Source organism: Leguminivora glycinivorella, chromosome 4 (genome assembly GCF_023078275.1).
Source record: "Leguminivora glycinivorella isolate SPB_JAAS2020 chromosome 4, LegGlyc_1.1, whole genome shotgun sequence".
NCBI lineage: Eukaryota > Metazoa > Arthropoda > Insecta > Lepidoptera > Tortricidae > Leguminivora > Leguminivora glycinivorella.
Genome location: NC_062974.1, coordinates 10,849,121 through 10,864,742, shown reverse-complemented (window position 1 = coordinate 10,864,742; position 15,622 = coordinate 10,849,121). Strand labels below are relative to the sequence as shown.

The 15,622-nt window shown below is 35.7% G+C and overlaps 1 protein-coding gene across 3 annotated transcripts in view; it reads left to right on the top strand.

Annotated features, from left to right (window-relative positions):
• The window catches only part of LOC125225202, a 119,565-nt gene extending 105,774 nt beyond the window's left edge, over positions 1-13,791 (top strand). The window contains exons 1-4 of one of the 3 annotated variants that reach the window (XM_048128801.1): positions 3,271-3,427; positions 6,030-6,239; positions 7,937-8,081; positions 13,175-13,791. In XM_048128801.1, the coding sequence (XP_047984758.1) occupies positions 6,041-6,239; positions 7,937-8,081; positions 13,175-13,187 (357 nt within the window). In that variant the 5' untranslated portion in view covers positions 3,271-3,427; positions 6,030-6,040 and the 3' untranslated portion in view covers positions 13,188-13,791. Of the gene's footprint in view, positions 1-3,270; positions 3,428-6,029; positions 6,240-7,936; positions 8,082-13,174 lie in introns of those variants that run through there. The other 2 variants (XM_048128804.1, XM_048128803.1) reach the window with 2 other exon arrangements.
• Positions 13,792-15,622: the final 1,831 nt, after the last annotated feature.

Genomic DNA, 15,622 nt, shown 5'->3' with positions numbered 1-15,622 from the left:
TCGTTACAAAAACCAAATAATCATCTTTAAAAAAAAAAACTACTTATCTAAAATATACAACAAAATATTTTTTTACGCTAAGAAATAGACTAAGTCATTTAAATTATGAATAACTCATGACTTGTACAAGAACAAAACATAAAATATCTTTAACAAAATAATAAACTACCATTCAGTAAGTATTCAAAAATCAAACAATATTTTTATGCATTCATTAACACGTCTTAATGTAATTAGTAATTATAAAAAAATAGTAGCTTAAGTATATTAGATTTTATATAAACACGTACTTGTAAAAAATGTTTGCAAATTATAATAACGAATATGTATATTCATGACTTAAAATGTTCAATTTCGTACTGAATTTACCATTCATGTGCAAAAAATATACTAATGGACTAAGTCATAACTTATTCAAACATAAATTAATATGAACAGTTATATTTTACAATATAGTGTCATGGTACTTACACCAAAAACGAACAATTTATGACCCGAATATAATTTAACAATAATGACTTATGTTTTATAACACGGGTCGTAGCATAAAACAACGAATAAAATATCATTTTGCAATAATCATTCAAGTCTCATAGTGGGTAACTATGTCATTTTTTGCGTTTTGCAAGAATGAGTCAAGTGTAAAAAAATCGTTGAGTCAACCCTCATAACACATTATTGTAATTTAAATATGTCTTCTGCCAATTACTATAATAAGTTAAGGTTCTTGACACATTAATGCAAAACAGGCAACACACGATAAAGGATTTGTGTTAACCTATTTTTTTACTTTTGGCATAGTAAAAATGTTCAAAATGAAAAGGTCATTTTTGCAAATAGAAGTTTAAAAATCCAGCTATAACATGGCATTAAAATCTCATTTTTTTAGTTTTTGTGGGTTGACACATTATTGCTTATCACCATCCATATACAATAAAGAGATATGTTTTTGTTTTTCACAGTGGTCAACCTTTTTGCACACCTGGTAGATTTTAATGTGTTACGTAATGTACGGCTTAGTGACATGTTTATTTCGGTACATCGGCATCGGTTTGAATAATTTATTTGAGGTCTATGGATGTTTTTGCGTCGCCAAAGGTCAAGCGTTAACTACAACACTGTTAATTATTTGGTTTAGCTGCTTACGAAATGCTTCTTCGTAATAATGTATTGGCATAAATGTAGTCTTGCATGATTTATTCTTCAATGAAAACATGAGGTAGCTAACAAGTATTGATTGGTATTGTACTGATTCGTACGCTCACTTCCACTGAAGCAAATGGAAGTTCAGGGTACCTACACCTAATTGTTACTCTTCGTATCTAGCTAGCCCTATCACTCTTCTGTAGTGCTGCGACAAACTAGACTGCGTTTCGGTTGCCATGTAGCGTCAATGATTGTCACTTCGGCTAGACCGACAACAATCAAACACAATCGCAAATTGAATTGGAGTTAGATCATGCCAGGACGCAATAAGGTGATGAGTATGAATAGACGTCATAAATCGTAAGTATGTAGGCGAAAAACGTAAGTGTTCCCAATAACTCGCGTGATAGAATTTTACGGAATGATGGGCTCCGTAATTATGAACTCGCTTATGTACTTACTAAGTAAGTACCTACAATAAATTATTTAAGTAGATTGTATTAGATAGAACTTTGTTTAAATAAGCATGAAGTTTTTCTAGGTAAGTTATTATGATTGAGTTGCTGGAGAGGCCATAAACTTAGTTGATTCGTCAGTTGAACAAGTTCACAGAAGGTTGTTTGATCACAATTAACGACTTTCGGTAAGAATGTGTTATCTTGAATGTTCTCGTGTTTACTTTTGCCATTGTTGCTTAATGTGTACCTACTGTGGTCTTGGCCTCTTGGCAATATTTCCAACAGTGTAAGTTCTAGTCGTGTAGGACTTTTATAGTAACTTAAGGGACTTTAAATAAAGTCATTCAAATCCTCAATAATTCATGAAATACATCATATAAAAAATTATGATAAAATCTGATGGTTGTTGGAAAAGATCGCTTGTATTGTAGCGTACCTACTTACATAAATTGTCTTTTGATACTGTGTACCTACCTTCTTTTTGTAGTTTTCTTACCGCACTTCCTCTATATTATAAAATATACTTAATAGGCAGAAAGGCATTCACAGTCTGAGACTGAAACTTCTAGTTTCGAATAGGAAAGACAAATTACACATGTTGAGCAAATTACCTATTTTACAGTCCATTTGAGTGATTTTTTTTCCAAAACTCTTATTTTAATAAAAGAGACGTCGGAAGTGTCGTGGAAATATTACGACTCTTTTTCTAGTAGAGATATCGCTTTTTTTGTATTGTACGGATGCAAGCACGTGCGTCCTCTCGAAACATTTTAAAATGTGGAAACGTAAATTTTCTTGTATAGGTGCCTATAATTATTTGTTATTTGGACAACTAAATTGGCTACTTGATGCTGATTTATGTTATTTCCGTTTTCCAAGTTTGAAAATATCTGGTCATATTTATTTTATTGAAAAATGTTAACATCAAACGTTAACATATTATCAGTTTGTATACTTTAGGCACCGAAACTGTTAATGTTAAGTTAGCTTTTAACGTGGTTTATTTCGTGTGTTACCTACACAATCCACAAAGCTTCAGATTATGGTCAATATTTGAACATGTCTCGACACACATTAGGACGAGTGTGTGTATTGCCCTTCAAATGAGAATTAGTTGACTTTCGTCATTATGTCTGTCTCACGTCTAACTTAATTGAGCCATTTGAGCCTCATTGTCACAAAAATATTACGATGAATTGACGATGTATTGATATCTGGTATAAGATTAAAATTAAGATAAATTTGACTTGACCAAGTATGCCTTTTTGGGGTCTCTTATTGATTCGATATATACGAGGAAGTTGTAATTATGAAGCATTAAAATCTTTACCACGGAGATAATTAAATAGTGAGGTTTTTTAAATGTCATATCACGTCATTAAGTGACCATCAACACAGTAAAAGAAAGAAAGTGATAGTTTCAAGGTGATTACCTACTGCAATCAATCATCTTTAATTTAATTCTAGCTATGAAGATGACTCTAACCAAGTATTCAGCCCGGGGACAGATGATAAACGACGCCGGCTGGGCTTTAATAATCCGAAAATCGTCTGGTGAATGTGATCGAGCGTACAGACAATGAATGGATGAGTTATCTGCGTCCACAGGCGTCACAATGCCGCCCAGCGCTTCCTTGAACCCGACGTAACGCGAGTGCCTCCGTGCTCACTCTGCCATAAGCAATTAGGCATGCATCGTCCATGCGCCCTCCCCTCGGACATCGCTTTTGCAGTCTATATAAGAATTCGACACCGATTCCTTGTCATCTGTGTGTCTGTGACTGCAGTGCTGTGTTGTGTACCGGGCAATCAAACAAGCTAAGGTAGTTACTACCTATATTAAGAATTCGTCGCTTTGTTGCGGAAAAAAGTGTTTTACGGTTTTATTCTATTTCGGATTCAGCCCTATATTAGGTTTATAAAAAAAAATTGTTGTGCATAGTTTATAATACATAGATTAATTATGAATTGATGTCAATAATAAATAAACAAGGTCGTTGTGATAGCTATCTTCATAGGTCATTGCATCATAGCCGCCGTCGACCTCGTGTTTGTTTGTCGTAGTCTTGTAGCCCGCGTAGGGTACCTTTGTGTAGGTACCTATCGGCGAGACGCTAGTACATTTGTATTGGTGCTGATAGAAAATGTTTCCTCGCGCCACCCGCAACCGGATCGCCAAGGAGATGGCTAGGAAATGTTCAACGAAAACCAAATAGAAATGTCTCAATTTCCGGAGGTATGCTTCCTTGCAGCGTTCTTTTTATCTGAAAGTATTTACGTTCGTTCGAACGTTTTACGGATTTAAAAAATTGAATTCTAGTAGATATCATTGGGAAATATTTTGACTCAAAATATTTTTATAGCAATACTGAGAACATGGTACATTTAACTTTCAAAAGTTATAAAACCAACAGTAGTTTTATAGGTATTATGAAGGGGAAAATAAAATCAACTAAAGATTTAGAAAAGTTAGTAGAGTCCCTTTGTTCACCTGAGTAGTTAGGTCGACCTTTATAATTCAAAGGAACATTTGTATATTGTAAAGACATAATTAGTTCTAAATTATAATTATTAGGTTAAATATCACACTTACCTAGTAAGCCCTTTACGACTATGGGATTATCATGATGTTGCAAGCGCTTAGGAGGTTCGGAGTTCGAATCCTGGTAGCCACAAATATGTATTTGTGCAATGATATGTATATGTGAGAATTTGTGGCCTGTAAATGCAAAGCATGTCGGACTAAGCTAGGGTTTGATTCATGTTGTGAACCTCTATTAAAATACGAACACAAAGAAAGTGGTACCGTAATCTTTTTACTGGAAACTCTTTTTTTTCATTCAATTTTATTCTAATCTAAATTATCAGGTGAGAAATAGGGTTCTTAGTGTTCTTACATACAAATTACTTTTTAAAATATCCGAGATCATTTCTATCTTTAATGAAGACTTTACATTTCACTCAGCACAATTAACTCAGCGCACATTGTAGTATCTAATTAGTTAACTTCAAACATAACAATCAGACGTAACTAAATCGCAGAAATCGCTTCAATAGATCAGCCGTAACCAGGGCTGCCGATCTATGTATATAATAGGTAACCAATACTACTTACTTTAAAACTGTTGAATACATCTCCAACAATTTTCTGGGTCTGGGAATAACGTTTGAGATACAACATTCAAATTGTGAAATCATTTTTTAAAGATTGATAAAGAGTCATATTTTTGTAATTTATTTTTCAAAGTATGGTATCTGCAAGAAGCCTTTTTGAGAACACTCAGTCGCGTCTATATGTAGAAAGTACAATGTACTTACCTGTAAGCGCATTTATGTGTTTTGAATGAAATTTTTGATAGAGCTTTTACCATTTTAACGTCAATTTGTAAACATACTGCTCTGTGTCGGAAGAATCCATATTTTCCCATCCCTTCACTACAATTTTCTAAACCTGATTTGACTGGGTCTGGGGCTAAACCTTATTTCACCCAATGGACCTCCTCGTCAGGCGCCGGCATGTGCCAGCCCTAGCCATAATGGGCATTACGCGTGTTCCCAGAAATCGCACAAATGCAGTCGACCACGATCATTGTTCCGTACAAAGTATCCAACGCTATTATGTACTTGTTGCCATAAGAAAGGTTCTGTTCTGTGTTTAGCTTCATCAATCAATTTTGAGAGTGGTTTTCTAATGGTTACTTTTTTTTCAATGTTTTATGCAATGATCCTTAGGAGAGATTTATTTAAAAAAACAAAAGGCTGGTGAACAGTGGCATTATAAATAAAACATTTACAAATAACAATTTTACCCTATAATCGTTTTGAAGGGTGCCCAGAAGGATGGCCCTTTGTATCGCTCGGTAAAATATTGGATCAGCTCTCTGGTTATCGGTCCGTAAGTGGTATCTATAAGGCGTTTCACTATCTCCTTATATTATGACATAAAGGGCCTTAACCATCAGGTATATGCATAACTGTAGACCGCCTCCTCAAGATACCTCCCTAGGACCAGTTGCATCAACCACAGTTAACAGACACATCAATGTCACGCAGCAGAAGTCTACGGAAATTCCCATAAGGCACAGCGGGACAAATCTCGACTGGGGGGCAACTAATCAATTGTTTCCATTATTACACTATGATGTTGAGTTATACATGTATCCACTGAACACGTTTACCATATATAACCGGTGGACACTCTATTTAATAATGCAAACATTGTAAAACATGGAAAAAATGGACCAGTTATATTTGCCCCCCAGTCGAGATTTGCCCCGCTGTACCTTACAAAAAAAATTGTGAACGCTAAATTAGGTAACAGACGGTTTGGTGCGACCAATCCTTAGTTGCGCCAACTATCATCTGCAAAAAGTGCTGCGGTCAATGATGATGATTCAATTCACACGACCACCTTACCTTTTTCAGAAACCAGAGAAATGCAGTCGTCCACGATCATCGTTCTCGCATGCCTGGTGGCCGTGGTGGTGGCGGGGGCCCACTACGAGCGATACCCGGCAGTGGAGGCGCTACAAGAACCCGAACAGGTCCAGGAGGCTCTTTACGACACCCCCGAGCTCGAGAGGAGTCACAGGACCAAACGGGGCCTTCTACTCTTGAAAAAGAAATTGCTGCTTGGTATGACTTTTGAATTGAATTGAATTCGGTTTCGTCGCCATCAGGTATATGGGAGCTCCAAAGGTGGTCACTTCTATTTGTCAAGGCGTTAAGTGTCTGTTTAGATGTTTCTGACTACCTCGAGCGCTCAGATATAGTGATGGCTACTGTACCTGTAGTGTTGCGTCCGTGTTCGTGCACCGGAAAAGGTTGCCAAAGTTTGGAGAGAACTTGTAGACTTTTTAGAAATTTTAAGTTACTTATCGTGATCGCATACCAACATAAAGTTTGAATGAATTTAATCTTTATTAGGTAATAATGATTGTCCCCCGGATAGAAAATCTACAAATATTCTAAATGCTCTGTTTAATAAATAAACCCTCTTTATTCAGATTGAGTTTGACATACCTACTAAATACATAATATTATGCAAAGTAAATTGTGATGAAAGCACGATAAATAATCCTCTTTTATAGTTAGTTCGTAACTAGAGATTTTACTATATTTGTTATTTTCATAATAAATCAGTGAACAGGAATCAGATAATGTAACTAGTTTACGCATGAAATTACACACAGTAGTTCAGTGTAAACCAATCCAAGGTTACAGTAACCCTATCTGCTAAATCCGTATTGACCTATAATCTTAAGGCAAATATCGGAGTCGCGTTTGTTTGCACTCATCGAATACGTAATATCTGTTCCATATATAAGTATATAAATATTGTCCTAGTCAATAGGGGGACATTATTAATTGCCATCGAATGGTATTTCGCAAATTGACCTTGCCTCGTGTCTTCGGTCACCTCATCACTATTACTCGGTATCAACTTTAAACATAACATCAAGGTGAAATCCGGTAAGAGAATTTGTGTACGGGTCAATGCCATTTAGCACCTATGTATTTGGTTTACGACGTAATGCTGTGTGGGAACCCATTGTCACTGCGTTTATATTCAATTTTCAATACCTTCGTCCGGGAAATTCCCTCCAATAGTTGTAATCATAGGTTAACTCGTAAGACTGCAATCATAATTAAGGAGAATCAAATTATTGTTAATAGGTACTATTAGGTACCTGTTTAATTTAGCTGTTATTAGGCATTGTTTAATCTTTGTACTACAAAAACTTTTATTATAACTTTTTGTTTATATGCGGATGATTGCATAACATAAGACTTGTGAATTTCTGAGCTCTGCACAAATGCCTTATTATTACACCGAACTAACATACTTACAGTGAAGTGCCATAGATCCTGCAATTCCTGCATCCTACCAGAACTTATGTCCTTTATGCCCATTTAATTCCACCGCCACTATGTATTTTATTTGCATTAAATCGTCCAAATAAAATATTAGCTTTACTCTAGTACAATTTACTTTTGTAGCTCCATCATCAGGCCCTCTAATCAGGCACCGTAGCCGAATGGCATTTCTGCGACGCGAAATGTCACGGAAATGCCGCAGAAATGTAGTCTGGCTCTGTCGCGCCAATACGCAAGAGCGATAGAGATAGATAGCTACGAAAGAGATATTATCGTGAAGGTTTCATGAGCGTTTGTGCATTTGGCTAATACGCTCAGATAGTAATCATTGACGCTCCGTAGGGTATCGTAGTTATCTAAAGCCAAAGAGAGTGACAGTTAAGGGAACTTGCGTCAGTGGCGTTACCTGCTCTGAACTTTCAGTTTTCAATATTACTGTGACATCGTTGTTTCAGGTGCCCTTGGGCTGAAGGCGGCCAAGATCGGCGCGGTCGGCGCGGGAGTGGCCGGCGCCATCGCGCTCAAGAGCAAGCACAAGTCAGTACCCACCGTCAGCGTCGTCAGCGCCGGTCATCACGGCCATTCGTATTCCTATAACAGGTGACTGGTTCTAACAAGCATCGCTACGCCTAATACAATAACAGCTCATCCGGAAGCGGGGTTCGACTTTGTTTTTTGACAGCTCGTTTTTTGATATTATTTAATGTCAGCTTCTTCAATTTCTGCTTCTTCATTAAAGTCTTAAGAAAATGCCAAAGTGTCTATTGTCTCAGATAGTATACTTCTAATAGTACCTATTCTCGAACACGTACCGCAATATTTTAGCTAACCCATTGCCATTTGTTATTCAAAATCTAGTTCAGAAGAAAAAAAGTTTTAAAAACATTTGAACAACAAGACATACCTGTTTGTTATCAATTTTCACAAGAGATGGCATCATGATCGCTTTATCCCCGAATTTTCTCGAAGATTCTCACTTGGGGAGTCTCCGATTAGTGGGTCCTTCCTATTATTATGTTTAGTTAGATAATATTACGAGCTGTCATAAGTTAAGACGAACTTACTTCCAGGCTTCACATATTTCAATTCAAACATCACAGTTCATCATGATTCGACGATACCTCACAGATCTTAATTTTGCGCAGTCATTCATAGCTTTACGCAATTAATTACTATTCATGCTTCAAACGAAAAAATTTAAAAATGTTAATCAAACGGGAACGGGTTTGATACAAAAAGGATTCGATGGAATTTTAAGTCAGTTATAAAATTTGTTTACTCAACTTTTGTAAAGTAGGTATACGATACGATATGAGTAAAATTATCATAATATATGTCAAAGGTATAACTAGCAAATGGTTCACGATAGCTTTATACGGTAACAAAAATGTTCTAAAGAGACCACAGTCAACTCAACAAAGTAAGTAGATTGTTAATAGAAAAACATTTTACGCACTATTCACTTAGTAAATAGGTACCTATGACATTTTCATGACATGTAGCCAAACCTAAAAAAAAAGCAAACTCACTGCAAATCTATTAGTCTGTTTTCACATTATCCGATCCGATATCGGATGTCGGATTTCAATGGAAAAAATCCAAGATGGGGCCTGTAATGTACGGGATATCGGTCCTACATCCGATATTGTATCGGATAATGTGAAAACGCACTTAAGCTCAAGCCCTCTTCACCTTTGGAGTGCCTTAGGATAACAACTACACAACCTTACAGCATAATTAGAAATATGATAAGTAAATGCCACGAAATACTGCACGACCTGAACAAACGAATACATTACCTATCGACCGTGACTTTATTCTTATATTACATAATAACTATATGAAATGTGTATTTAGCTCACTATTCAATGAATAAATCTGATTATTACAATTCATTTGTACTAAATAGTCACTAAATGTTCCAGCCGCGCTCCCTCATATGACGTAGAAGTACATAGGTGAGTGCAGTGGCAAAGTGCCTTATTTTATCCACGTAGTTAGCCCGCTGAGCTTAATGCACTTACCCTGTGAACACCTGCATGAACGCTAATACGATTTTTAAAATTGGTTTAACGTTCGCATCCTCCGGCGCGGCGTCTGACTGTCGAAGGGATTATCTGCTAATTTGAACTCTATGTCTCTTTGCACAGTTTGTGAATCTCTTAATGCTCTTCTAAGCAAGGCGACTGTGAGCGTTAACCACTTGTTAATGAGGTCTTAGCTTAAATTACTGTAGAAGTCAGGAAATTCTACTTAGTACTCGTAAATTATGCATTACAGTTGCATCTTGAGTTCAAGGTTAATCTGCCAAAAAGCCTCCGTATTTGGTATTCAAATTTAGGAAACCTTGACCGATGAAACATCGAGATTTATCTTGAGGATGACTCAGTATTTTTATTTATATATGCATTTCATTGCACGCTCTTTGACATATACTAGAGAAGTTAATGAAGTAATGGTTACATTGAATGTCATGCAAATTTTGTAACCATTACCGCCGTCGAAGGCGTTTATTGTCTACAAAGGCCGAGGGTATTAAAAAAAACATTAATCAATATTTTCACACGGTGTGTCGACTTTTAAAGGTAAACAGTCGGTCACTTGAATGCTACGTGCAATCTCGTTTGTTATTTATTGCATTAGGTTATAAACAAAACAGATATGTTATTTATACCAATAAGATGAAAAGAGCTCTTTATTTAGCATTGTCATATTCATGTTGAACAGTGAGCTGTAAATCGGCTTTAAACAGCGGAAACAGAAACTGAATTTTTAATGTTAATATTTTATAATCCATACTCATTTTATAAAGGGGAAAGTGTGTGTGTCTGTTTATTTGTCGGTCTTTCACGGCTAAACGGAGCGACTAATTGACGTGATTTTTTAAGTGGAGATAGTTGAATCGATGGAGAGTGACATACGTAACCTTTTGTCTCTTTCCAACCCCCATTTTCCAGTTTGTATGGAGCATTCCGCAATTTTCGAATGAATTTAATGCGAGCGAAGCCGTGGGCAAATGCTAGTATTTTTAACCGCCTTCCAAATCTCAAAGGAAGGGGTTATCAAGTCGTCTGTATGTTTTTTTTTTGTTCCTCGATATCTCCGTCGTTACTAGACCGATTTTGAAATATTTTTTTTTTTGATTGAATGTATATGCATACAGATTGGTTCCATTTTTCTCAGAACCCAGTTCTGATGATGGGATCCTGGAGAAATCGAGGGAACTCCTCAAATCTGAAAGGCATATATATGGTGATTTTTGTGTTTTTAAAGGAACAGCATGCATTTACGTACGGAACAGTGACATTTGGTGCAGTGGAACTCCTGATGATGGTCAGAATGGAACTCCTCAAATCTGAACGGCACACTTATAGTGACTTTGGTATTTTTATAAGAACAGCATGCACTTACGTCCAGAACAGTGATATTTGGTGCAGTGGAATTGCTGATGGTGGTCAGAACGGAACTCCTCAAATCTGAACGGCACACTTATAGTGACTTTGGTATTTTTATAAGAACAGCATGCACTTACGTCCAGAACAGTGACATTTGGTGCAGTGGAACTGCTGATGAAGAGTGAGCCGCCCCTGGTTAGAGTTCCTTTCTGATAATCATTCTCATCTGTAAGTACTTCAGAATCATCCAGATTTCAAAATTGGTTCAGAAATGTCGGAGATATCGAATAACAAACATTAAAAAATATACAGACGAATTGATAACATAATCCAACATTTGAAAGTATTTATCACCAGAACCCCAAAGGAAGGCGGTTTTTTTTTTCTTAAAAATTATATTAATGGTGCTCTTATTGCTGAAAACTTCTGTATGTTTTCATTTCCACGAGACTACCGTCCGTCTTTCCGTTTAGTGCCAATGATATGTTTTTTAAATGGTTGGATTCACTAATAAAGTTTCTAGTTAAAACTATAGTAAGGTCAAAAATAAACAAAATATACTTACTTTTTTCTGGTAGCTTATTTCAGTGTTTAGTGTGAAATATGCTGTTTATTATCTCGGCTCCAAGCGAGTAGTCTATTGTCTGCCCGCGCATTTCTCCGCGACGAATAAATATTCCTCTTTACACTTTATTATACGACAAGAATTCAGGAAAGGACAGTTATTACCGAGGTCTTCTTAAGTAAAAATCCCGGGAAAGTTATCACCCACCTAAACCTGTTTTTTCTTTTATACATAAATTAAGGAGTAAAGTGGGCCCCTTAGGTACTTCAGAGTGAACCTGAGAAGTTGTACGTACTATCTACGACTTTTATAGAACCTTTAGTAAATGGTAGATATTAGTTTGGTTGTAACAGATGTAGTGTGAAAAGCTTTTCCTTCGTATGTTGTCAGTACAAAACGTACTGGGGGCCGATTTTTGAGTCTCACTGTCACTAAAATACCGGTTGAAAACGGTGAATTGCCTATTATTTTCAGTGACAATTTTCTGAATTCGAACGCCGTGAGACTCAAAAATCGGCCCCCTGATACTGACACTGACTGAACTAGCATGACAAATAATTACGAACATTTCCGAAAAAATACGAAGGAAAACCTTTTCGCACTACATCTCTGTATCCTGTTTGAACTCTTGGGGTTGATTGATGGTTTTTCTAAAAAAAAAAATTAAAAACATTTTGTTGCATCCATCATCATTGAGTTAAATAGCTATTGCTTCGAAACGCGGATGTGGGGCAGTGATATATAATTATATAATCCATTTGGTCATACATTTAATTCTTGAAAATATTACCCTAATGTACTAGGTAGTTAAACCGATGCAAAAAAATAATTACAAGTCGTTTGTGATTCCCGTACGTGACTCTCATACAAAATAGAGTAAATACAATTATGTGTTTTTTTTTCAATATGTCGTCTGGTGGGACACTCGAGGGCATTGAAGTGTTTGTTTTATTTGTGAAGCGAACTGGTTTCTTTTGAATGCCCATTCTATTTAAATATTATATCATGAGGTGATATTATATGAATATTTAGCAAGCCAGCTTACATCTGGCGGTTGCGATTAGGTAAAACCCAATTTTATAGCTTCGTTAAAGGAATGCGGACTTCAAAATGTCAAAATTGAAAACAAATAAGTAACGCTTATTTCAATCCTATTAAAGAAGCACTGAATTTTGTGATTCCCAGTCTAATATCAGATTTTTAGAAAAAGGTATTACTTACTTTTCAAATTCATTAAATTATTGACGAGCTTATCCACTAGAAATGATTAACAATTATATTTTATCCATTTCCATTAAAAAATCGGTGTTAGAAAAATGTTGAAGTATTATTTTATTTTATTACTGAAGTACACAACTACATTGTTATTTTGTATGATAAAATATATGTTCTCGTTAGGGCCACTTGCACCACCCGCTTAACTTAAGGTTAGTGGGCTGTCAACTGTCAAATTCCATATAAAATGGTGGGTTAACCTCGGGTTAACCCTCCATTTTCGGTGGTGAAAGTGACCCTTACAGATTTACAATAGGTATATTTCGTCACTACTTTTTAAAAAACTTGTATCTTCGTCTGTCAATGAAAAGAAAATTGTAGTAAGTATGTATGGAATGCATATATACTTACTGCGTTTTAACTTTGAGGAACAGCGTGAGATACGAGATTTTTTAAAAGTAGTGACGATTTTCATGTGTTTTTGTTTATATTTAACACTACCGTTTTTTATTTCGCAGCTGGTCCGGTTAGTCGCGCCGTGCAAGTTTTCTGATGTCGCCTCAAGCGTACTCCAGAAAAACGAGAAGAGCATCTTAAGTAATTAGCTAAGTTGTGTACATTTTGTGTTGTTTGTTGGAACATGAATAGGTAATTTCAATGAGTATTAAGTTTTGTCGCGGATTTGTAATACTCTAAAGTTGAACCGTGGTTGTATCATAACCGATGTAACGAATATTTGGTCAAATTACAGCACCAGAGTTTTTAATAGGGCCTTCGGTTTTTGGGCGAAAATTGACTCAATCGAAAATAAATGTACGTACATTGACTTGTCCGTCGTCTGAAATCAGGAGATTCTTTTGAAAACTCGTACACTGTATCATACCAGTGCCCTTGCTTAATATACATACTACGGTTCTTAGAAAGTCTCGTTGAAATGTTGTTTCTGCCATATTATCTGAAAATAAGGTTTAAATTTTGAAAGCTGGTCGAACAGACTGATACGAACTTATCACCAGGCTACAACTGTTTGTAATTAAGGTTTTGGGCGTTTTCTATAATATTTATAGCAAGACGCTGAGCTTTTACTTCTAGTAATTTAGTGTTACAATTTGTTTGTATAAATAATTTCATTATATTTGTTGGTTTTATTTTATTCCATTTCTCAAATAAAATACACAAGTGAAACAAAATACGTCTATATTAGTTCATTAGAAATTAAAGGAATAAATATATGGCATAGTTATGCTTACTATGTACTATCAGCTGCAAAAGTGAATTCATTCATAATTTCGCCATGCATTTTTGCAGCTGATAGTACATAGTAAGCATAACTATGCCATATATTTATTCCTTTAATTTCTAATGAACTCCTAATATAGATAGACATATAGGATAGTACCTCTCTCAATTCAACACGACCTTAACACAGTTAACACAATAATGTTGTTTGGGCAGCGTCACCACTTGGTTACATAACAAATGTGCCATCAAATCTAATTGAACTTCACCAGAGAGCCTCTTTCTTCTTCTACCTTGCGTTGTGGAGGGATTTTCCACGGCTAACGTTATTTTCCAGACAAAATGTGGTACAAATATAAAGTATAATATTCGAAAATCGGGGTAAGTTGCGACTGCAGCCTTGAAGTGAGCCTTTTATAATAACTTTACTTTGTATTTTCGTTAATTACAATAGTGTAAAACTTATTCAGCCATTAATACCTATAACATGTTGTCATTTAACTTGTACCGATTGTGAATGAATGGGAAAATATTTAAAAAAATCGTTGACTGGTAAGGTGCATTGGGATGATTACGAATGACAGAAATGCTCTGGTAATTCCGAAAGTGGAATCTTGATATGGTGGAAATAATGGTGATTTTTGTGCGACTTTCGAAATTAGACGACTTTCGAAATTACCCTAAAGCCGTTTTCACATTATCCGATCCGATATCGGATGTCGGAAGGATTTCAATGGAAAAAATCCAAGATGGTGCCTGTAATGTATGGGATATAGGTCCGACATCCGATATCGGATCGGATAGTGTGAAAACGCACTTAAAGCCGTTTTCACATTATCCGATCCGATATCGGATGTCGGAAGGATTTCAATGGAAAAAATCCAAGATGGCGCCTGTAATGTATGGGATATAGGTCCGACATCCGATATCGGATCGGATAGTGTGAAAACGCACTAACGCACCTTAATAGAAATAAGTGTGAAATCATAACAATAAAAAAACATAAGTATATATCCCATACACCTTATCATAAATAGAAATATAATCGTTAAGAAAAACCCAAATCATTAAGAACTAAACTGTGTCCTCAGACTCCTCAGTGTTGCCGACGCAGGTATTTATATACCTACCTGTTTTTAAGATAATATCAGACGTCGAACAAAATAACAAATAATGCAATTATGCACGTAATTTCCGCTTGCCATATTCCACTGGACCAAATTAAGTGGGTTCCAGTAATTTCCATTCTATTACATTATTCGTATTAGCGTAGGGATTTAGGGATATATCGTCAATGGAACAAATTTAATGAGAATCGACTAAACAGATTGGGTGCCTTTTGAATACATAATTATTAATAGTGATTTAAACAAGTACTGTAACTTCCATCCGATAGTTTTTTTTAAATTTCTTATGATAAGGGAATTTAGTATTTTTTCCTAATTGTATGCGAACTTTCAGATCACCCTTTCTTGCTGGTATTTTTTGTTTTTTGCTCAAGGATGATATAATACCAGGACAGACAAAGCTCATACAAAAAAGCGCACCCCACAAATGTTTGAGCCTTTCAGGCTTAAAACTAGATGGCGCTGGACCGCAACTTGGAAGTGGCCAAAATCATATTTTTCCCAAATATTTTTGCGTGTTTTTGTTTTTTATAAGAACATAATTACATGCTTCTCTATTTTAATATCATAATATCACTTCAATACAAATTTTGAAAAAAA